This window comes from Brassica oleracea, chromosome C4, assembly GCF_000695525.1.
Source record: "Brassica oleracea var. oleracea cultivar TO1000 chromosome C4, BOL, whole genome shotgun sequence".
NCBI lineage: Eukaryota > Viridiplantae > Streptophyta > Magnoliopsida > Brassicales > Brassicaceae > Brassica > Brassica oleracea.
This window is the reverse complement of record NC_027751.1, coordinates 15360829-15385340: the sequence shown is the minus strand read 5'-3', so window position 1 is coordinate 15385340 and position 24512 is coordinate 15360829. Positions and strand designations below refer to the sequence as shown.

The 24512-nt window shown below is 32.6% G+C and overlaps 4 protein-coding genes and 1 long non-coding RNA gene across 10 annotated transcripts; 3 read left to right on the top strand and 2 right to left on the bottom strand.

Moving 5' to 3' along the window:
• Positions 1-4630: 4630 nt before the first annotated feature.
• LOC106338233 lies at positions 4631-5283 on the bottom strand. Its single transcript, XM_013777259.1, has 2 exons — positions 5125-5283; positions 4631-5035 (listed from the first exon to the last, which is right to left on the bottom strand). Exons 1-2 carry the CDS (start codon positions 5281-5283, stop codon positions 4631-4633), a joined length of 564 nt encoding a protein of 187 aa, XP_013632713.1.
• A 9325-nt stretch (positions 5284-14608) lies between these two features.
• LOC106341227 (alpha carbonic anhydrase 2) lies at positions 14609-16363 on the top strand. Its single transcript, XM_013780035.1, has 7 exons — positions 14609-14766; positions 14837-15054; positions 15336-15442; positions 15554-15656; positions 15752-15919; positions 16038-16091; positions 16205-16363. Exons 1-7 carry the CDS (start codon positions 14676-14678, stop codon positions 16280-16282), a joined length of 819 nt encoding a protein of 272 aa, XP_013635489.1. The 5' UTR covers positions 14609-14675; the 3' UTR covers positions 16283-16363.
• Positions 16364-17740: 1377 nt separating this feature from the next.
• LOC106339474 (mediator of RNA polymerase II transcription subunit 20a) lies at positions 17741-18869 on the bottom strand. The gene is made up of 3 exons (XM_013778294.1): positions 18746-18869; positions 18265-18676; positions 17741-18088 (listed from the first exon to the last, which is right to left on the bottom strand). The coding sequence occupies exons 1-3, from the start codon at positions 18757-18759 to the stop codon at positions 17852-17854; spliced, it is 663 nt and encodes a 220-aa protein (XP_013633748.1). The 5' UTR covers positions 18760-18869; the 3' UTR covers positions 17741-17851.
• A 677-nt stretch (positions 18870-19546) lies between these two features.
• LOC106337044 (helicase protein MOM1) lies at positions 19547-22293 on the top strand. 6 transcript variants are annotated; one of them, XM_013776062.1, is made up of 6 exons: positions 19547-19670; positions 20242-20491; positions 20587-20596; positions 20735-20910; positions 20985-21186; positions 21281-22293. In XM_013776062.1, exons 2-6 carry the CDS (start codon positions 20255-20257, stop codon positions 22183-22185), a joined length of 1530 nt encoding a protein of 509 aa, XP_013631516.1. In that variant the 5' UTR covers positions 19547-19670; positions 20242-20254; the 3' UTR covers positions 22186-22293. The 6 variants fall into 6 exon arrangements, with proteins under 6 accessions (XP_013631516.1, XP_013631514.1, XP_013631511.1 ...); XM_013776060.1 differs by having other exon boundaries at positions 20587-20653; positions 21284-22293; XM_013776057.1 differs by having other exon boundaries at positions 20587-20653.
• A 276-nt stretch (positions 22294-22569) lies between these two features.
• On the top strand, positions 22570-23860 carry LOC106339670. Its single transcript, XR_001269194.1, has 2 exons — positions 22570-22804; positions 23590-23860. It is a non-coding gene; the product is annotated as an uncharacterized LOC106339670 (long non-coding RNA).
• Positions 23861-24512: the final 652 nt, after the last annotated feature.

Genomic DNA, 24512 nt, shown 5'->3' with positions numbered 1-24512 from the left:
GAGAAGTTCTAGGGTTTGATTTGTACACAGGAAGAAAATGAGTATATAAAGAAGGAAAAGAGAAAACCAAAACGAAATCATAAAGAAGAAATTGATTGATCGTGGAGTATTGATTATGCAGAAGTGGATCAATCAAACTGAATCACTGTGGTATCAAGCGAAGAAGACGAAGAGGTAGAGCCGTAAATCTCGAGACTTCCGTCTCAAACGTAACTCAATAATCTGACGTGTTTTAATGAAATATGACGTGTTTTAATGAAATGTTGTGATTGGATGATTTAATTGTCCTACGTGGACACACTCTCTGATGCTCATATAACCCTTTTAATATAGTATATAGATAAATGCAGTGATATTAATATTTGTATATACAATAATTGGCAATATGCAAGATGTTTAAAATAATCTGTGTGCTTTTATTTGACAGAAATGTCCCGGATGTATCTTGATGTATTGAACAAAATTTATTTAGAGAACCCAAGCAAGGTGGTTTAGTGGTAGTTGGAGCATAATCTTAGAAATATATAGTCTACCCCTCTGATTTAACTGTGTTCGAGTTTAAACTAAATCGTTTAAAAAAAAATTTATTTGGACTCCTCGCGTAGGTGCTTAACCAGTGCAAAACTCCTACCAAAATGCATCTTCCTGCCATGTATAGTCGTCAGTACTGGTTTCTAGTTTTGGGTTTCAGAAACTCGACGATCAAACAACCAATAACAATATAGAAACATTAACTAAAAGGTTACTCTCATGTACATATATGCCATAACTCTTAGTTTTGTCTTTATATTTGGCTTCATTAGGAACCTCTGTAAATGGGTTCAATGATCTGCTAGCCCATTATTTGACTTTCTTAAAAGAAATTGAATACCTTTTTTTTTGAGAAAATTTGAATACCTTTTTCTAATAGGTAAATTTTCGGACTTTCAAATACTTATATAAATTCTGTTAATATTTATATATAGTTGGGAGGTAAAAATATTTATATATTGACTCTTTAAAATTTGAAGTCAAAATTCATAATTTCAGTAGACTATGTTTAGAATCAACCATGTTTATTCACTTTATATTTTCGCTGGTTCAGTTGATCTGCTTTGAAAACCTAACACTTTCGAATTTAGCTGATGAAAAACAATATATGTCCACATAAACTTCCCTTTTCACGAAGTCAATTATTTCATAGTATTAATTAGTTAAAAAGATTTTAAGATATGGTAATTAATTATGGGGATGGACCAGGTTGCTTTCGGTTCTAAGCCAACTCGTTACCCCTAATTAAAATAAAAATCCCTTACTTGGCAAGTCATGTCGCACACCACCTGTTCTCTCCAACCTTTTTATGTTGTCATTTGTACCCTGAGGTTCACAATTAATTACGATTTACTGTGGCAACATAAATCTTTTTCTTTTTTTTTTTGTTTTTAAAAGAGATTAATATTCATTATTTTTTTCTTTTAACAAAAAAAATTTGGACTATTTCTCAATTTGAACAAAAAAAGAGTAATATTCATTATTTGTTGCACTGATTTCTACATTATCGAACAGAATATATATATGGTAATATATATCACCTAGACCTAGTTAAAGTAGTTAATTTGATGTTAGTTTTCGTGGTGAGTCCGGCCAGATCATGAATTTCAACAACAGCTGCAGAGAAAAACTAAGTAGCTGCTTTGATTATCTGAAAAACTTTCTCTAATTGGATATCTAAGTCAGAAAAATTGAAACATTGATGTAGGGCATCTTTTTAAACATCAGATTTAAAGGTCACTAGATTTTGGTCCGCGCTTAATAAACGCAGTTACTTTCTTTTTTGACCGTAAAGCCAAATATTAAATGAATTTATGTCTATTAATAGATATCTATAATATTTAAAACCTGTTCTATTATTATTATTATTATTATTATTTCAGTCCGTTACAATGTTTTCATTGAGTTTTCATATCCGAGTCGATATGTAGTTGAACCGAGAGATTCAGTTACTCATATGTAGTGAATGTAGGATATAATAAAACGAATATAGTAAAAATATCTTAAAATCAAAAAGACCAACCCACTGAGAAGAATATAATTTTGATTTTTGTTTTAGAATTTTTTATATATATATTTGACTTGCATAATATGTAGGTAAAATTTGAAGATTAATACCAACATGTTTATTATTAAATAACAAATGTTATTAAGTTTATCTGTAAGTACATTAACTATCAATTTGCCAAAATAGTGAACCAATTATTAATGTTTTTATTTTTAATTTTATTAATAGTAACTATATTATAAATCTTTTAAAAATATCAGTTTGAGACAAATGTTTTATTATTAAAAATCTATACTATTTAAATACTGTTCTAATTATATGTATTTATGGATAAAATGGTCATCATAATTTGGGCTTTTGAAAAAAAGAATTGAAAATTGGTCTGAAATTGGGTTTGTAATATTTTTTTAACTTAAATGGGTTTTAACAGTTAAATTTGATTGTTAAGTTAAGGGTCTAAAGCCCACACTAATATTTTTTACCATATTTGTAAAGATAGGTGACAGGTTTTGAAAGTCAAAAGTGGGTCAAATAATTTATATAGTTTTGTAGTCGATGGTATATGAATATTTTAAAAAGGTTCGGTTATAAAATTGTGTAACCGATTTGATGGTTACAGTGAAAACCGGAGACATTAGTAGCGTTTAATGCTGGTCACATGCTGTTATAATATATAAGGGAAAACCAAAATATAATAAAAAGAAAGGGTCCAAACAACTTTCATTTCTAGATTTTTTTAGGACTATTTCCCTTTTAATAGTATTTAATGTTTACACAATAATATGATTTTATTTAATTGTTTACTTGTAAAGACACTAACATGTTTTTCTATTTAACGTTAAGTTATTGATAATTGTTGGAACTTGATTTTTGTATTTACAGTTTAAAATTTTAAATAAATTATTTTAAATTATACATGTATTTACAGAATATTAGAATTCTCCCATTTTTTGTTTTTTTTTTTTTATTAAATTTTAAATTTATTGATCATCCCAAAAGAATGTATGTACAAGACCTAAGACTTTTAGAATTTAAAGAATAGAAACATAGCTAAAAAAATTATAGAATATGTGCTTCAAACCATCTTCTCATCAGACCTTGTAGTCTTGATTTCAAAGCATATCCAGTGGAAGAGATGCGGTTCCTGACAGTTTTATCCACTAATTTAGAAATATGATCGACTGGTCGTGCTGAGTTTTTCTGCTTCATGTCATTCCACTCATTCCACTCGCGCCATATATAGTAGATCGTAATCTGCAGCACAAGCCGCAGCAGTATGAGCGTCAGTCAAAAGATCCCGTTAGGAGACGCGCCATAGTTATATCCCAGTCGGGATCGGGTTCTTGCCCAAGCAGGTTCCCAACCACCTTAATCCAGAGCGTGAAGGTGTAGGGACACACTAAAAATAAGTGATCTCTTGTCTCGTCAGGTTCACCTTAGAAAAGACAACATTTGGTAACTCTTTATCTATTTTGGTTGGCGATGGTCTTATAATCAACTTTCCAAGAGAACACGCAGTACATGTCATTTTATTCCCCTGATAAACTTCTTGGGGTTTCAGTGAATGACCATGTGAGTTCTCGATGATTTTTCGCATCATTGTAGTGCCTGGATGACCAAGACGATCATGCCATAGTGTAAAATCACCAGAATTTTCCTTAATCACCAAATGTGATTCAATGGCACTTATATATGTATGATGCATACCATAAGAGAGTTTTGGTAATTTTTCCAATACCTTTTGTTTTCCTGATTTCTCAAGAGTAATATACATATACTTCTTTCCATCCTCAGTTACAGACTGAGTATCAAATCCTTGAAGATATATGTCTTTAAAACTCAACAAATTCCTTTTAGAATTTGGAGAAAATAGTGTATTATTTATCGAGAATTTTGTCTCAATGGGTAACGTGAAATGGGCTTTACCAATCCCTTCAATCAAGTCTGCAGGACCCGATATTGTGTTAACAGTGATATTTGTTAGTTTTAGTTCAGAAAAATATTTTCTGTGTTTCAGAATAGTGTGCGTTGTTCCACTATCTGGTATACAAATATCTTTAGTATTGATCTTGGTTGATGTTCCATTTGTAATGTCCATTTCTGAGACAAACATAAGATAATATTATTCATAAAATATTATACATCATTAGGAAACATTAAACACACAATAATTATACATAAGAAGGTGAAAAACACACAATAATTATACATTAATCTTCCACAAACAACAATTATTTATGGTATAATTGTGGAATTTCAAGAGTCACATGATGGGCACTTAAGCATCCGTGATAGCGGTCTCTTCGAAATCATTCACAAAGTCAGACGCATCGAGGTGCGTTGTACCCTCAGAGTGTTCTGCAAAGTTTACTTCTTTTTCTTTCCCTTTGACGGACTCCTTGTATAGAGCGCAAAGGTGTGCAGGGGTACGACATAAACGAGACCAATGTCCCTTAGTACCGCATCTGAAACAAGCTTCTTCTCGCTTCTGGGAGGTATTTCTTGGTGTTCTTTTCCCTTAGGGGTTTGCTCAGAGCGGACCCACTGGAATGACTTCCTATCTTGTGGATTGTAATTTCGTCCTCCTCCACGTTAGTTTTGACGACCACGACCGCGACCCCGAAACGCCTTATTTTCCTTGAGTGGTTTCTTCGCATCTATTGCGTTTGCTTCAGGAAACGGTTTAGAACCAGTTGGACAAGTCATGTGGTTCTTGATCAGAAGCTCGTTGTTCTTTTCTGCTATGAGAAGCGCCACAATCAATTCGGAAAATTTGGTATATCCCTGCAACCTGTACTGTTGTTGCAGGGTGATGTGGCTCTTGTGGAATGTGGTGTATGTCTTCTCAAGCATTTGAGATTCGGTGGTCGTTTCACCACAGTATCTCAATTTGACCACAATTCCTAACACAACTGAATTGTAATTCATCACTTTGTCGAAATCTTGGAATCTCAGACTCTGCCATTCGTCCCGAGCAAGTGGAAGTGTTATGTCTTTCTGATGATCAAAACGATCTTTCAGAGACTTCCATAGCTCTTTAGATAGTCATAAATACTTTCATCAAGGTGTCTTCTAAGGAAGATCACCGATTTAGGTTTTTCTTGAGGCGTTGAAGTATTATTCTCTTTAATGGTCTGCGATAGACTAAGAGATTCAAGATGAAGTTCAACATTTGTAACCCATGAAATGTAGTTGGTACCGGTGATGTCTAGAGCGAGAAATTGGAGCTTCTCCACGTTTTCCATTGAATTTCTAAAATCAAATAATAATAAATAACATAATTAGTAATATTATTTCATTTAAATATTCGAGGTGAAGGGATGAACATTGCGATTACAAGTAATACAAATGCATAAAACACTAAAATAAAAATAAACACATTTTCTTCAGGAGAGAATTCTCCAACGAGCAAATTATAGAACGCAACAGATAAAAACCCGATTACAATAACAAAAATCGGATTAAGCATTTTTTTTTGTAGAATAAGATTTTGGAGAAATGTGAAATGAAATGAATGGATTGTAAGTGTATTTATAGATTTAAAAAAAACATAAGATAAAAAAATTAATCATAAACAATCACTGAGCAATTATAAAATTTATCAGTTTAAACATAGATATATATATATGTGCCTCCTTAAATATATTTAATCATATATATGGTGATAAAATTATTCGTCAAATTTGAAAGTAAAAATATTAAAATGATCAAATCTATAAAATAATGAATCAATGATAACAGAGTAGTTATGAAATAACAAATTAAAATTTTAGGCGATATATCGGCCATTATGGTGCCTTAAGCAGCCATTATAAAATTAATAATAAGAAGCGGGGCGGCAGGGCCGCACTCCGGTAATCATAAACTTAACAAATAAAATTGGAGGCCCCACTCCGAACATATTGGGAAACACCAATATTTGGGCTACCATTTTCCTGCAAGAACACCCTCAGATTCTACAGAAGGTAAAGATGAAAACAGAGCATCATACCCAAAATTTGACTCTTAAACATATACATAAAATGGACTACCTTTTTCAGGCGCCTCATTGCAAAACAAGTTTATGGCGTTTTTAAACTGGTATGCTTTATTTCACAGTCTCTTACTGAATAAAAAGAGCATTTTTATGGGGTTATTGATGAGACACTTTAGAGTAATAGTTTAGACATTCTCTCTATGGTCCAGGAAGCAAAACTTGATGGCCAAATAAACGGTCCGTCTATGCTCATAGTCTGAATGGAACACAGTAAATCATCTTCAAACTCTTTTGTTTATTCATTTTTCATGTTTTTTAAGGCAATATCTCACTTTGTTCAGGTACGTTCACCTGAATCCTGAGATTTACATCAATCCAAAGAAATGTCGACCTTCAGGATAGGAGGTATGTAGATATAACAGATTTGTGGCGCATTCAACAATTAAACTGTCTTTGTGATTTGTAGTTGATTTTGCAAAAGAGTAACTAAACATGGTCAAGTCCATTCTACAGGGATACATGCCAAAACCAGGTACATTCCTTCCTTTTTGTTTAGGAAGCGGTCTTTGTCCCGGGAAAGATTTTGCCAAGCTCGAGATTTCCATTTTTCTTCATCTTTAACCACTGAAAATGGGTTTAACTACGCTATCGTTGAGGCTGGGGGTTATGAGTTCAAAACTATCCAGCTGAATCAGCTGGGGAGAAGGGGTATGTCTTGCTTTGATCCCAAGAAATTCTCTGTAGCCGTGCACTAGACTGTTGGAGTGAACACGTAACAAGCCGGAAATTAGTGTATACTTGGAAGATTAGAGGTGCAGAGAGAGGGCATTTAAGTCTCTAGGAGAAGAGAGTGGACCAGTGATGTATCATACTGATATGATACAAGGCACATGGGAAGGAGCTGGTACCTGCACAATAAGAAGAAGAGAAAGCAGTTACTTTCAAGAGAAGAGTATAAATAAGAGGGAGGATTGTTATTAAGAGTTAGTTGGTGAGTCTTGGCCTTGCATCTCTATTGAGAGCAAGATTGTAATTGGCTTAGTACTCTGGTTTGTAAAGGCTAAGAGAGGGAGTTTGAGCAGTTATTCATCAAATATACATCATTGTTCTATCACATACATTTGAGAAGCTTGGCAAGTAGTGTGTGTCGCTTAGATCTACCTTGAAGTGGGACTGGAGCAGCAGTAACAAAAGAACACGAGGGGATCTAGCAGAACTTTATGTAAACTATTTTTGAGCTCTCTGTTTTTGAAGTAATGAATGATGATTTGTGAAGTTGAGGTGTTCCCTTCACAAGCATGTGTGTTGTGTTTTCGTACTCTACAGTCTACAAGTTGGCTTTAATATATGGAATACTATTATGATTTATCGTTTTTCCATTACTTATATGTCTTTTCTTTGGTTATCGAGGATTGAATGAAAAAAAACAGGACAATATACTTAGATCACACTCCAGCGATATTAATCTTGAATTTTAGCATCCGCACAAATCATACAAACATTAGTTCCTTACTAACACATGTTCTTCTTGCTGGTTCACATCATCTTCAAAGTCATTAGCTTCCTATCAATAGTGCAACCTGCACTACCAAAAATCTTAACTCAAACTCATATCTAATAGAAAAATAAAATTTTGAACTGAATAAAATTATTAGGATATTGAAATTTGAAAACTTATGTTATTCATTAATAATACTACCTATTAAAAATAGAAGAAATATACATGTTTAACCATTTGCGAGAATGCATTCCTCTATTAATAAATTTAGAAATAATTGTTTATGCACTTCGTTGTTATGTTCGGCTTAACGACAATGTGAACTTAGGCTTGCAAAGTTGATTTGTTTTACCTTTTCTATTAGTGTAACAAAAAAAATAAATTGATTAGTTTTAGGGCGATTCTCCCAAATATATGTTTGTAAGTTTTTCTTACAAAAAGAGTTTTCAACGAGAAAAATAAGACACTTCTACTCCTTGATATATATATATATATATATATATATATAATAATAAAAATACATATATTTTCTTATAATTTTCGATTATATGTTTTTAAATTCGAAATTTTTATAAAAATATATTGAATCTTTTTTTCAAAAAAAATATTAATTTTTTTCCTAATTTTCCTTTTGAAATTCGAAAATACTTTTTGAAATTATTTTTATTTTTAATTTTTTTCTATTTTTAAATTTTGTTTACCTCACCCCTTAACTCTAAACCAAAGTCCGGGGTTAGATAACTTTAAGGTTATAAAGGTATATTTACTCTTCAATAAAATTTCTTTTAGTCACTTTCTTTTTTAGAAGCTATTTTGTGAAAATAAAATTAAAAGGGTTATCCTACAAAGTTTCTCTTAGTTTTATGTAAAATTCAAATATATCTTTTCGAAAAACAAGTTAAATTTTCTAAAACCTCACTAATGAAAATATTATGAGAACAAAAATACAAGTTAGAGTTTCAAGTTTATCATTCATTTCGTAACAAATAATTATAACTAAATGAAATTTTCCAAAAAATATGATAGTTAGGAATACTAATCACTAAACATCTAAACTTATACAAAATACTCAACGCGAGTAAACCTGAATAATATTTAATAACAATGTGATCAGTGAAGAGGTAAACCAAAAACTATCAAATGATCATAGTTTTCTGATTTTAAAAATGTGAACAATGGTATAGTAGAAATATTTCTTTGTGTGCTTGAGTCAATGAAAGATGTTATAGTTGCTTACAGATCATTGAAAAATTAGAATATCTATATGATTTTAAGATACCAAGTTGGTCATAAACACGAATCCCAAAATATATAAATACTTACATGAATTAACCATATACAATATTTAAACAAAAAATCAATTTATATGAAGTTATATGAAGTTTCAAATGAAATAGAAAAAATACAAAAAAAATATATCATCCAATTTATAAAGTCAGGAGAGGCAACGACAGAAAAAATAAATAACAAAAAACTGTATTACTCCTCTTTAATGTGTTAATTATCAAAATCAATTTGGTTTTATTATACCTATTTTATAATATCAAAATAGATGTGGTATATAGTGCAAATCTTTATCTTTTAAATTTGTTAGAAGAAGCAAATAAAAAATAAAAGAATTGTTTAGTTCAAACTTATTAAAAGTACAACTAATTAGTATTTAAATAAAACAAAAATACAAGCTCAAGCAAACAAATTATATAATAATAAAAACATAATTTAATAAATTTTAAAAGTACAAACCGTGCGTAGCGCGGTGAAAAGATCTAGTATGTTTAAATTGCAAATAACTCGGCCTAAAAATGGACCGCTTAGCTGAGCACTAATGATCACAAATAAAAACGTCACGGCAGAGACTATCATAATTAAAAAAATATACTTTTAACATCTATCATTTTAGTATTTTACGGAATTTATAAGTAAAATATTGTTTTGTTTAAATAATATAGTCCTATTATTTTAGAAATTTTTATACATATTAGCATCTATCATATTATTTTAGTAAATTTTATTGATATATGATATTTTTTTATGTTATGATATTAAGTTTTCTTTTTTTCTTAGTTAAGATTTCAAAATATTAGATTATTTTAATTTTTAGAGTATATATAGTTTGTTTTTCGTAGTGCATTTCAAAAAGTTATTTTTTAATATCTATGATTTGATCTTTATTAACATTTGAAATATTATCATTTTGAATATTTATTTTCAAAATTTTATATTTTTTTCAAGAAAACTTTGGAAAATTACACAACTATTTTTGAGTTAGAAAGATTACATGAATTTTGAATTTTGTTTGTTACTACATTTATAGATTATTTCATAAAAATATTTGAATTTTTGGTAATATTTTCTAAATTTTCTCAACAGATTTTGTCAAAACTAAAAAAGAAATAAATTTATCATCAAAATTTGATTTTTCATTAATATTTTAAATGAATTACTAAAGTTTCAAAGTTCTCCAATAACATGTTTTAAACAATATATTGTTGAGAGTTTCAAAATAAATAAATAAATAATATATAGTTATAGATATAGAAATTTAACCTATGTTAATAAATTTATTTTCATATAAAAGATTATATGTTAAGAATTTAACCCATTTTAATGATGAGTGTTAATTTATTTAAATAAAATTTATAATTTACCTATTTAATATATTTTTTTCATATTTAATTCATATAGTGCTTCTATTTTATATAATACAGAATATAATTATAGAAGTTATAAAATAGTATAAAATTTTTATTTTCTTGTTTTATAATAAATTTTAGTTAAAATATATTCAAATTTATAGTTGGTTTATTATTAATGTAAATAATCAAATATGACATATATATTAACTAATTTTTAAGTGGTTCTACTATAACTTGTTAATAGTAGATAAAATTAGGATCATAAATTAATAGATTAGATTTGTAAAAGCAAAAAAAAAAGAGAAAAAGACAAAAATAGCACTAAATCAAGTTTTTGTTTCCAAACTAGCACTCAAGGTCAAAAGTCACAAAAATAGCATTTAAAGTTTTATCAAAAATCACAAACTTAGGGTTTAGAGTTAAAGGGTGGGGTTTAGGATTTAGGGTTTAGGGTTAGGGTTTAGGGTTGAGAGTTTAGGGTTTAGGGTTTAGAGTTGAGAAATGAGGTTTTGAGGATAAGATTTCAAATTTTGAAAAATAAAAAAATTAAAATTTTCAAAGGATAAACTTAGAAAGGTGCTATTTTGGTCATTTTAGTTTTTGAGTGCTATTTTTGTGATATAAACTTAGAAATGTGCTATTTTGGAGATTTGTCCAAAAAAAAATTGTTTGAATATATTCAAGAATTTGATTTAACTAAAACAATGAACCAAGTAAAAAATAAAATGAGGAAAACAAAATTAATATTGAAGATTTTTAATATTGATGACTTCTATTAAGATTGAGATACGAGCACAAAAAGAGGTTTTTCTATGTAATCATCTTTGCCTTAGAACAACCCATTAGTTTGATATCTTGAAAGAACCTAATAAAAATAATAGTATTATAATTTTACAATTTTTTTTTTTTAGTAGATAAAAATAATAGTATTATAATATCTTGAAATATTAATTGAATGACATGTGTTGTTTTAGATGTTTGATGGGTTCTTAAAAATTCTGTTTTCAGAACTTTTCATCTTTTTTTTCTTTATTTGTTGGAACTCCATCGAGGACTCATTGATGGAGCTTTACCATTTTTCTTTTTTTTATAGCTTGAAATCGTGTTTATCGAATTTATTAACTCTACGTGATTTGATACTTATTGACATTTACTTTGATTGATTTAGCTGTTAAACATTTCATTACTATTTTAAATAAATTGTCAGTTCTTTCAAAATTTGTTAGATGTATGTTTGTGTAATTTTGACTATGTTGTTTATTTCATGTAATTTTAGTTTGCTGCTTGACTTCATCCATATCTTTTTCACGTTGATGAAATCTTTTACTTTATAGTTATTTGTATACGGTGGTGGATCCACGAAGCACAAGTAGAAGTTTAACATTGTTCTATGCTACGAGTTATATATTATTTAGATGAGTAATCGAATTATTGATACTCATATGGAGTATTAAAGAAAGCAGATTTTTTACCTTTATATATATACAGACTCTCATAAATTAAGAGATCAAGTATGAGAACTAACCTATACTGACAAAATCTGACAATATAGACAGATCTCTTGTAATTATGTATGAGATAAATAAAGAATTATTCAGTTAATATCACTTTATCTTGTTTATTCTCATATACATGGTTAGTAGATCAATTCTTTTTTTTTTAGGTAGATCAATTCATTGTTTTGTCATTAGAAACCTAAAATAACATGCAGTCATGAAATAAAGAGGGTAGTTATAAATTCACTACCTTTTATTTGTCAAAAAAAAAAAATTCACTACCTTTTAAAGTTATTTTTGCATTTGACTTAAATTAGGATATAAATTTACATTCAAGTTCAAGTTCTTAGTATTTTTGGCAAATTATTCTCAAAATAACCCACATCAAAACTAAGATCACGTTATATATGATTATGGATTAGTCATGTTTATACTATCGTATATGGATAATGGTCAGACGCATACAAAAATAAAAACGTATTTCAACTAAACAAAAAACTGTAACGAAAATCGATGATACTAATTAATTAGTATAATATCGCAAAATATATATGACAGCAAATAAAAATAAAAAACATTTTAAAATATAAGAAAATAATAAAATTTAAATTAGATAAATATAATTTTTCCGTGCTTCGCACAAATCCTAATAATTAATAAATAAAAAATAAATTAAACTTTTGCACTAGCTTTATTTCCAGTCACAAATTTTTTTGTTGTATATTCAAACTAACACTCGAACCTAAATCCATTAATCTATAAACTTAGCTCCCCCATTTAATTGTATCTTCATTTTCAGCATTTGGATGAGTTTCTTTAGATTTCCATTCAATGCCCGAACATCAAAACCACTTATCCATGAACCTATTTCTAACAATAAAACAATAACTAATTAGTTTGCTCTCTTTTCTTTTTAATTTCCCAACTCCATTTGCAAGAAGGATACTTTTATCCTCAAAATTCATCAACAAGAGCAAAAACTGATCCTCCAACTCAATTTGTTTTTATTTGCAAAGAAGAAGCACAAAGTGTCCCTATGCTCTCTATTTTTAGACTATATCAACTGATATTTCATTTGCTTTTAGTCGTCATGAAGCAATTGTAGGACATTTCTAGAATACTCAACGACTAAAGCTAAATTACTTCACAAGTACATAGACCATGTAAAGTCATAAACGTATTTATTAAATTATTTTAAGAACCTACGAAGTCAGCCTACCTCATGTGTCGTTCGTATTAGACCAGCTTATGTATTTGTATTGAACGGGTTTATAGGCACCAGCTATCATGATAAGATAATTCAAAGATCTTCGTCATGCAGTAGCTTATCATACATGCCAATTTTGAATTTGCTCTTTTGACCTCTTTCTTTTGGCGAAGCCAAACTTCTCTTTCCTATGTAAAATATATAAAATTAGAATGATATTCGACCAACAAACAAACTATCCCCTAATTAAACTATTGCAATATTTGGACTAATAGTCTTCAAAGATCAAGCAGTTTTTCTCGTCATTCATTTGGGTCGTACAAAAGAAATAAATCTGACATATGGATGTTGCTTCATGTTTTCTATCCAATCTGCCAGAGAATTTTCGTTCTCTTCACATCACTGTATAGCTACGTGAAACTTAATTTGCTGATATTGATTTCACATTGAAGTAATATTGAGGACACGTTTGATTTTTTGTTTTAACTGGCCTTTTCATGGCGTAGTGTACCCTCCTATAAAGAAATCGATTATATAACTACAATTTCTGTCATGAGAGTATTATATTCAAATGCAAAATATGTGAAACCGATTAAAATCTATGAACGAAAAGACAGAAAGTGAAATAAACTATTCAGAATTCTCAACTCATCTCGTTCACTCAATCAGTGAAGAAAATTAACTAATGTAATCCAGATGGTCTGAAGACAAGCGGGCTAAGCGATGGCTTAAAACCACCTAGCATATATATTTAGAGCCACCAACGTTTATTTTTCATAATAATAGTGGATAGTTTTTTCTTTTAACAATTAAAACAACAGTTAATATTATTTTATACATACCAACTGACTATGCGTGATTATACCATATTGAAACTATTTGAGTTAGTTGAATATTTAGAAATCGATTTGTTTGCTTACATGCATAAATTTTCGTTTTAATGGATGTGAGAGGTTTACTAAACAAGAGTAGTAAGAAATTAATGCATGAATAATTTTTCTTTTATTAAAATAAAGCTTTCTGCAATATGAATAAATTTCAGATTTCAGATTTTGTTACTTTATTTATTCTATGATATTTTTGGGCATAATGTAGTAACCACCAAAACAATGTGAAACATGCATTCTAATGTCAACTTGCCACAAACAAAATATTGATTTGTAAGTAAATACAGTAACGTATTACCAATTGGATTATATAAACAAACTAAAGTGTGGCATGTAGAAATTTAAGATAATTGAATTGACATTGTGGTGACTTGTGTTCTGGTTTATGTTTTCATTCTGTATAAGAAAAATCAGTAACTAAGATATAGTTGTGATCACGATTTAAATATGGTATAATATGCATGTCCGTGAATTGTAAACGATAATATAAAAGCGTTAATATGAAAACTGAATCTAAAAGTGTTCTTCGGAAAATGCTTCGCTACATAAACTTGGTCGGTTCGTACAAAAATAGTCTTGACAAATCGAATAAGTTATAAATGGAAATATGTCTAGCGAACACAAGAAAAATCTATTGGAAAGGTGAGAGCTAGCGATAAAAAAAAAGAATGTGAAAGGGAAACGAAAGCATGCTTTCAACTATAGTCAAACATATCGTCTCGTTGGCACTTAAAGAACCAGAAGAAAAAACGTGACGACTAACGTGACGTTTCACATACCTATTCAAAATCCTAATGCACATATTATCTCACCCTCTCTATATATTATGCATTCAAGTTGATACTTTAGTTTATAAACGTGGATCCAACAAAACAATCAATCCAACTCATATCTCTCTCTCTTATACATCTCTCTCGCTCTTGTCTGAGAAACAAAGATGGATAAATCATCAATCCAGTGCTTTTTATTCATACTTCTCACCATCATCGTCACTTTTATTTCATGTTCGAATGCTCAAAGAGAAGTTGGTAAGCTATACATTTATTCTTTTTATGTTTGATAAACTATTAACTATGATTGATGGATGGATGTGTGTAGAGGATGAAAGTGAATTTAGCTACGAGCAGAACGTAGAGAACGGGCCGGAGAAATGGGGGAAACTGAAACCGGAATGGAAAATGTGCGGAAAAGGAGAGATGCAATCTCCCATTGATCTTATGAACGAAAGAGTTAGAATTGTTTCTCATCTTGGAAGGCTTACTAGAAACTACAAACCTTGCAATGTCTCTCTCAAAAATAGAGGCCATGACATGATGGTAATATTACATATTTATATATCCTTCATTTTTTTTAGAACCGAATCTGACTAATCCCAGAGGTCCGTAGAAAATCATGTATATGTTGCATTTAAAACATCTACAGTGGTAAAAAGAGAACAACATCAATTTTTTTTTTAAATGGTGGGCCTTGATCCCTAGCCTCGATCCACATGGCAGGGTCATTTACCTACTCGAAAAACACGGAGCCAGACGCTCTTGGTTCTTCATTTTTGGATTTCATAACTTTTATATATTCACTATTATTTGTTTGGTCGCAGCTGAGATTTGAAGAAAGGCCAGGAAGTATTAAGATCAATGGTATTGAATATCAACTCCTACAGCTTCATTGGCATTCTCCCTCTGAACATACGATCAATGGAAGAAGGTATATGCAATATTCTGAAACACATGTATATATGACGGTTTGTATCAAATAAGAAATATGTTTCCAACGTTCGACAGAATTTTGTAACACTTCTTATTCTAAAAATGGCAGGTTTGCTCTGGAACTACATATGGTTCATGAAAGCATTAACGGAAGTATGGCTGTAGTCACAGTGCTTTACAAAATTGGAAGATCAGACTCGTTTCTCACCTTGGTATAAATCATCCCATATCTAACTATGATATTAAGCTTTTAAAGTTTCTTATAATAATTATTTTCAACCAATTTTCTTCTTTGCTTTTTGGTTAGTTGGAAAATAAATTGTTGGCGATGACAGATCAAAACGAGGCAGAGTTTAATATAGGAATGATTGATCCAAAGGAGATTAAGATAGGGAGCAGAAAATATTATAGATATGTTGGATCACTTACCACTCCTCCGTGTACCCAAAATATCACTTGGACCGTCGTCAAAAAGGTATATACTATATATTCACTCTTACTTTCTAAATTTCGTGTATTTTACTTTGTGTGTGTTTCTCTCCTAGTTTATGACATTGCATTCTTTCTTTTATATTTGTTTCCATGATTTTTAGGTAAGGACCGTGGCGAGAAACCAAGTGAGACTACTCCGAGTGGCTGTTCATGATGTAAGTTTTATTTAAAGTACAATCTACAAATTTAATATATACTTACTGAATTTAAATCCTTACTATATATGAGAGCGAAGTGAATTATATTATGTTTGAAAAATAATTTGTAGGATTCAAATACAAACGCAAGGCCGGTTCAACCTACAAATAAGCGCGTGGTGAAATTATACAGACCAAGATCTTACTGAATCCGATACAATACACTATATTCATTTTATTTTTACAATATTGTATGTATGCAATACTAAATAAATGATGTGTTTCTTGATTATATTTTGGTGTCCCATCGCATTCCGTTATTGTCACGACCTTCTATTCAATTTTTTGTTGATGTTGTTGTTGTAAAAGACCTTCTACAATATTATTCATATTAAAATTACCACTTCAAAGAATATGTGGATTACGCTTACTACAAGCATTTGGATGAATACCGACAATCTTTGTATGTATGGCACAAATATGTCGCAAAATAAATGTTGCGGAATATTCACGTTAATAAAACGATAGCTATGTTTTTTGACGACACGTATGATCGTCTTCTATCTCATATATCAATGTAAAAAGGCATTATCATTTAATTAATTATTTAATTATCGGTAGGTTCAGTGTCGCCCAATGCAGCTATTACTCTAATTTTAAACGACCCTACAGACGTTTATTAACATAATTAATCTTTAAAGGATAAGATATCTTTAAATTTATAATCTTGATGTTTACATTTAGAAAACGGAACTTACAAGATCTTTGTTTATTTTATTTTTTGCTTGTTCTAGACATTATTGTTTAATAATTAATAGTTTGATTATAAATTGCATGTTTGTATGTTAGAGGGCCTTCTAAAAAAATTGTTAAGAGGGCATATTTTAAATTTCCTCCCAAATTTGTTCTATAAAATGGTTGAGAGGATCCCACTTGTTGGTGGGTCTACTGACCATAGTCTTCCCAAATCCACTTCAGGCCAATCCTTAAACTGTGATGCCTGGAACCACTATTGGATTTTCCTACAACAGCTCAGGGTTAATCACATCCGGTTCGGGTATTGTTGGTCTAAGTTGGGCATCTTTATCACTCATCTCTTAGATGGGTGAAAGCTTCTTAGGTCTTTTCTCTTACTGCTTTCCCGGTAACGGAACTAGTAAGATAAACTTTGGACGTAATGCTGTGACTGTTTCAACGACTGTGTTTATGAAGACTCTGGTACCACTTTCACTTACTTGCCCAGGAGCTGCTACAACAAAGTCACAGAGGCAGTGGAAAACGTTTTGATCGCTACTTGTGCAGTCTACTCCAACAACATGCTTTGCTACAAATCAAAGACCATTGAGATATTCCCTGTGATCACAATGCATTTCTATGGCGGTGCAGATCTTGTTTTGGATTAAGTACAGTATGTATATGGATATGGGAGGAGAAGCCTTTTGTCTGATGATCATGTGACACCAAATGCAGAACCTGCTATCTTTGGTAACAGGGCACTGAACAATTTATGGGTTGGTTATGATTCTTCTGCTTCTTTTTAAACCCACTGATTGTTCTGCAATGTGGAGTTGGACAAACACAAACCAAGAGAGCCTTGTACTGTTTTTGACTTGACTTTGCTTTCTTTAGACTTGTCCTTTTGCTTAATAAGTTAAGATCACAGAACATGGATAATGAGTTCTAAACTCTTCTAAACAATACATATTCTCAATGTTATATCATAAAACTGAACAATGAAACACACTAGCATCATCACAACGGGAAGCTGTAATATAGTTTTAGCCTCTCACTACAGGTTGAACCGTTGCAATCATGTGAGCCATGACGATAGCGTACTGAACACCAGTGTGCTGTGGAGTGTAGGTATCCGCAAGTCCAAACTCCCCAAAGTTGAGCTCTGAGTTCACAAACTTCCCTGACAAGGACCTTTTAGACAGAGCTTCATGCCATATCTCTACAAACTCCTCCATCACTTTTCTGGCCTTCTCCATGGATGAAATAGGAAGATACTCCACCTGAAATAAATAGTTACAGGTTGTAACTTAACAACACACAAACTCCAAATCGAGATCACATAGAATTCAAGATTCATCAACATTGTTTGTTATTGGTCTCTCTCAAAAATATATGCAAATAATACCATTTACAAGGATTATAATATAAATAGAAAAGGGGCAAAATAGGATCAAACCTCCATAACAATGCCTCTGATACTCTCGGAGTGAACAGGAACGACCCTCCCAACCCTCAACCGAAAATCACCGAGCTGATACTGAAACCCGTCGAAGTAGAGGGAGACTTTGGATTTGTAGGACTGGAGCTTCTCCATGATGAGCTGAATGGTGGCGTCGGCCTCCACGACGATCCTCTGGGACCTGATGATGAAGTAGTACTTGCTGGGCTGGTCCGCGAGCGAGATCCCTAGGAAATCGCGGGGGAGGTCGGGGTGGTTGGACTGGTCTCGCAGCATGGGTTTGTAGTAGTTGAGAGTGGCTTTCCACCTGCCTTCTTTGACGCCGTTGATGCTCTCCGCGCACTGGGCGGCCTCGTTGAGGATCTGGGTGCTTACTGTCGATCCTTGGTTTGGTTGCCAATACAAAACCCTAGAGAAACGAATGGAGATTTAGTTAAATTGAGATTCAAGAAGAAGAAGTGATTCTTGAGTAGGTTACCATTTCACAGGCATTATTCTTCTTTGACGCGGCGGCGGAGGAGCTACAGCGATTCGCACTCACCAGCCACGAAGAAACTGTCCAATGTTTGTTACAAAGAACAAGCAAAATCAGAAAACCGGACTGGTTTGCTAGACCAACATATAAGTAATGCTTCGGTTCTTATCAGAACCAACCAACCAACCAACAAAAACAGAATTAATCTTCCACCGGTTATTTATAAACACTATTTTACACAAAGTACAAGCTCAATCGAAAATAAACAATATAACAAATCTTTGTTAGCTAAGTACCAAATAAAATTTGTAAAATATCATTCTTTTCACAGTTTTTAGAACACATTATCCAATGATTTTAATAGTGTAGCCAGTCAATTTTTAGTACTAATTGTTTTTTTGGGCCGGTTAGATCAGTTGATATAGGTATAATAAAAAAAAAAAAAAAAAAAAAAAAAAAAAAATGATTCTAATTTTTTCCGTGAGGCAATCCAAACACTCGAATATGAACCGAAGAACCCTGAAACTCAATTCAATTCAGCAAATTAAAAAAAAAAAAAAAGAAGATATGAGACTCGCGCAACCCGAATCGAACCGTAGTTTTACTTCGGTTAACTGAATCTGCAGGCTTAGTAAGGCCACATAGGCCTAAAACAAAGCTAACAACTTCACAACTTGGCAATTAAGGGTTATAAAATTTATCATGGGCTGGGCTAACCATTTTGATTTAAGCCACTTTAACATTCAGAGCCCAGTTAATAAAACTCCAAGCGAAAGGAAACGAGCCATGTCTCTTGAACTTAATTACTCTTGATTCTAAAAAGGAGGTCTTGTTGCTTCACGTTACACGAGGGAACAACCTTAAAAATTCCTCTGAAATCGTCATTCATTGCTTCAGCTTAATTTTCTCGATTCTTCTTCACAGGAAGGTTCGGGTCCTGGCCTTACTTGCTGTTTTCCACTTACATTTGTTCAAATCTACATTCTGTTATGTGTTTTCAAAGCAAAGCCGTTTCGACAGCTCCTATTTCTAAAAAAAAAAAAAAAAAAAAAAGGATTGCTTCAGCTTAATTTTCTCGATTCTTCTTCACAGGAAGGTTCGGGTCCTGGCCTTACTTGCTGTTTTCCACTTACATTTGTTCAAATCTACATTCTGTTATGTGTTTTCAAAGCAAAGCCGTTTCGACAGCTCCTATTTCTAAAAAAAAAAAAAAAAAAAAAAGGGGCGAATTTGGTTTTGCAGAAACCCTAGATTTCGGAATCAAACAGTCTTCTAGAATTGACATTTATGAACTTTGGGGAAAGTTTGTAAAGTGGTTTTTTAATTGAAAGTTAATCACTTTTGCAGGGTTTAATGTAAAATCCAAATTTGACTCCCTTTGCTTGTTTTTTTTTTTTTTTGTTTTGCTAAAAAAAAAAAGAATTAATGTTTGATTCTTTCTTTGTAATATTTCTATGATTTGTTTGAAAGTGATGCATCTGAATTGATGATGATGCCAGCGGCTACTAGTAGATGATGGCTTCGACGGCGGAGAATGAGGCCATTGTATATAGTACTTCTCCTCAGATTTTGACCACTTCTGCTGCTGAAGATCAGGTTTGTGACGCAGAGATGCTACCTGTTCCTGAAGATTATATGACAACAACAACAAGTCATGATGCTGATATCGTTTTGGACCAAGAGTTCGTGGTTCCTTTCCCAGACCCTGCCTCTACGTTAGACATTCATGGTCCTGCCAGATCAGATCAGGTTACTTGCTTCCTCCCTCCTTCCTTTATAAAGACTGATTCTTGTTTTGTTGGTGGGGTAAATTGATTTTGTTTTTTTTTTGTTTTGTTTTACAGGGTGTTCAAGGTACATGTTCTTTGCCATCTTCTTCAGAGCAAATGGCCTTTAGAGCAGCTTCCCATAGTTAGTTATCACCATGCTTTAGTTATAGTTGTTGTTTAGTTTACTATAACTTTAAAAAGACTTGTTTGTTGCTTTGTGTAGTTAACCATTCAGAGGCTGTTCATGAAAACGGTGTTCAGCCTCCTAACATCTCACATGGCACACCTCTTCCTATGGGACAGAATCCTCCGAGGCATTTGTTTAGTGACCCGTATGAGTACGAACTTGAGAAGATACGCATAGAAGAAGAGAACTTAAAGAAGAGCGTTGAAGAAGCAGTTAGTTTCCTCCTCTAATTCTCTCTGTATATTCGTTTTTTTTCTTTCCTCATTGTCTCGTTGTTTGTAAGCAGACATCACAGCTAATGGCTGAGCTGGATAGGAAGATGGCTGAAGCACGGAGCGAGTTTGATAAGGAAACACAAGAGTTCGATGCCAAAGTGATGGAGGTAGATGCACGTATGGGTCTTGTTCGAACGGGCAGTCTTTTGGGGAACGCTTTCGTGTCTAAATGTTCAGAGAGGAGTGCATCCAATGATCTTGCAGCTGTAAGAGGTAAATAAAAAGATTAAAATAGTGTTTGTGAGTAAAGCAAATCGATCTAAAACAACACTCTCTTCTCTTCTCTTCTCTTTCCTTTGTTTTTTAGCAGCTATGATCTCTCAACATTCAACTCAGCAGCAACAAGCGGTACAAACAAACACACAGATGAGTTCAACCGCTCCTCCAAGAGTGAGACCTCAACAAGAAAGCACACGACTGAGTACTAGTGCTCCTCCTCGACCCTCAGTCGTATCAGTGGATAATGACCCAGTCCCAAACTCATCAGCTCCTCTTCCTCATCTTCCCCGCCGCACCACCACGACTCAAACAAGTCCGGTGACTCAGCAAACAGTACAAGCACACTCGCATGTGAACTCAACAGCTCCTACTCCACCTTCAGTCACATCAGTGGAACCTCAAACACCAAACTCATCTGGTCCTCTTCATCATCTCCCTCGCCCCACGACTCAACCAAGTCCGATGTCTCAGCAAACAGTACAGGCAGCAGACACGCATGTGAACTCAACCGCTCCTACTCCACCTCCAGTCACAGCAGTGGAACCTCAAACACCAAATCATTTACGTCCTCTTGCGCGCTTCCCTCAACCAAGTCTGGCATCTCAGCAAGCTGTTTCGCAATCAAACACAAACGCGAATTCATCAACACCTCTTCCTCGACCCTCAGCGATAACAGAAGGTCTTCCTTTGCATTCGCCGCTCTCAAACACGCCTAGGCCAAGACCGCGTCCTGTAATCTCCAACGTGACTCCTCCATCTTCTTCTTCTCCACCAGTGCGTGGCCCGGCGCCTCATTTAGTGCGTGCCTCGGCTCCCCACTTGGCTCGGAGACCGGCGCCTCATCTAAGGCAATATGGATCATTTCCAGCTCCCACGTCTGCTGCTGCTGCACCAACAACACATCCAAGAAGGTCGGTTCAAGAACAAGAGCAGCAGCAGCTGCAACAAGGGAAGTCAAATGGTGGTTTGGTTAATCTTTCAGATGAGGACTAGTGATATAGTAATTCATATCTCTCTTTTTGTATAACGTTTTTTCGAGTTTCATAACCGAAAACAAAACCAAACCAAAAGGTAAATGTTCTAAAAAATTGAAAGAAAGAATCACTAGTAAATATTTTTCATCCAGCTAGGATGATCTGACATCTCTGCTACATTTATGAAAACGAATTCCAATGCAAATTTGATAATCAGTACTATAGAATAACGTGGCACGTGACATCCCCTGGATCTCATAAATGGACAATCTAAACTATTAAAACAGAAGTACATTTAGTACTTAATCCTAACTTTTCCTCAATAATTACAAGGAATTGCCATTGATCAATATTAATACACGGTCGTTTTATATCATTGAAAAATCAGCTAATTAAGTTTGACCCGTCTTAACCTGAAATAACTCGAGACCAAACCTAATCTTGTGTGTTTCTTTGTTGTAAACGAGACAAACCCTAGAAGAAAACTTACATGATGAAGATTCTCAATTTTCGTCAACAGCGGTGGAATCAGATGGAGATTTAAGAACCGAAAGTCTAGATCTTTGTTGAAGAAGGTGGTGATCTGATGATATCGTAATCACAGAGTTTCCTTCTCCGTCGATACCATTCACTAAACGGTGAGATTCCATTTAATTGAGTTAGCAAATAGTTTAATGCCAATAAACCAACATTGATCTATTTTCAATATGTTTTTGAGAGATTCAATGGGATCTATGAGGTTTTTCTGGTTTTTATGGTGGATCAATTGAGATTGATGTTTTTAGGGTTAATAGGAAGAATCGATGCTTCTTTACGAGGGCGAGGAGATAGTCAAGATTTGGGAAAGATTTTCGATTGGTTCATAGGATAAGTCATACATATGAGATCCACTATACAAAGAGGAAACAAGGCTCGACAAAGGATACATTATGTTTTTTTTTTAAAGACATTATGTTTTTTTTTAAAGACATTCTGTGTTTGTTTTGGTTTCTGTTATGGGCTTAGTAGTAATACTGTTAAAACTAAGGTTAAAGGCCAATAATATTTATCTTCACTTAAATAATCTAGGTCTACAATGGTGGTTGGTTTTCATAGTTATATCACTGGAGTTAGCTAAGCTAAATTTAGCATACAGTATGATCGTAGGGTAGTAATTGAGTTTGAGGTTATCTACTAGGGTACGGCCTTGCGTTTTGTTCAGGTTTTGGCATTTCCTCTGGAACATCTCATCTACTCTACTGAAAAGTTCTAGATACAGGGGAAGCCATTACTTTTTGTCATTGGATTTCTGATTGTTTATAACCTTATCACCATATTTCATTGTCTGACTTTCAGGTTACATTATCGAATGTAAGTATCAGGTGTATCATTTGGTCCCTAACAGGTTTGTACTATTTGGTGATGTTTGGTAAAACATGAACAGGTTTTACGTCTAGGAGATTTGGAGGAGCAGGAACATGTTCTCCCCGTAGGGACTGAAGTTTTTCGAGGTCTTCGACTCTTTTTATGGAGCAACATTTGTGCTACTGGTCTGTAACTTTACAATCAGGATTATCATTGAGAATTTGTATTTGAGCAGCTATTCTTGAAATATAAGGATCCTATATGATTGCTGAACATTTTTTTTTATAATTTGGGCTGTCAGGATTCCAATCAGGATTTTTGTAATTTAAATAAAGATTGGTGGATAGGAATTGACGCAGAGTACCTTTGGCTTGACAGAACAGTATATCAATGGAATGTAGTGGACCTTTGGTTTCAATGGCTCTATAAGAATTGGATATATAAAACATTTGCTCTTTTAAAAACTTAAGTACATTTTAGAAATAACCGTTTACCTCATGTATTATTTACAGAAAGTGCCACTGGAATTAAAGTTGACCTGTACAAATTAATTCACATAATACTTTTATTATTTAAGTTACTATTTCATGTATCTTCATGAAAGAGGCCTTCGAGATGGAATCGTTGAAGAACCTCAGAATCAACGACGAAGTGATGCTGCTCTCAGATAGAAACAGTGAGTTCAAGGAAAATTTAGTGTCGAATTGGATTTGAGAATAAACCATGTAGGACTCAGATAGGTTGTGATATGTGATTCTGATTTCAAGGTCATGTCCAACTTAAATTAAAAAAGGCCTTTTATTAAACATAAATTAGATTAGATATGTTAAATGTTTTTATAAATCTATTGAATCTTAAGAATACAAAGAATAATTAATGTAGTTTATAAATCTATAGTATAATTAAATAATATTGAAAATGTAATGTATACAAACTATAAACTCAAATAAACCAAATCGAACTAAAGCCAAACTGAGTCCGAAATACAAAGTCATACCCATT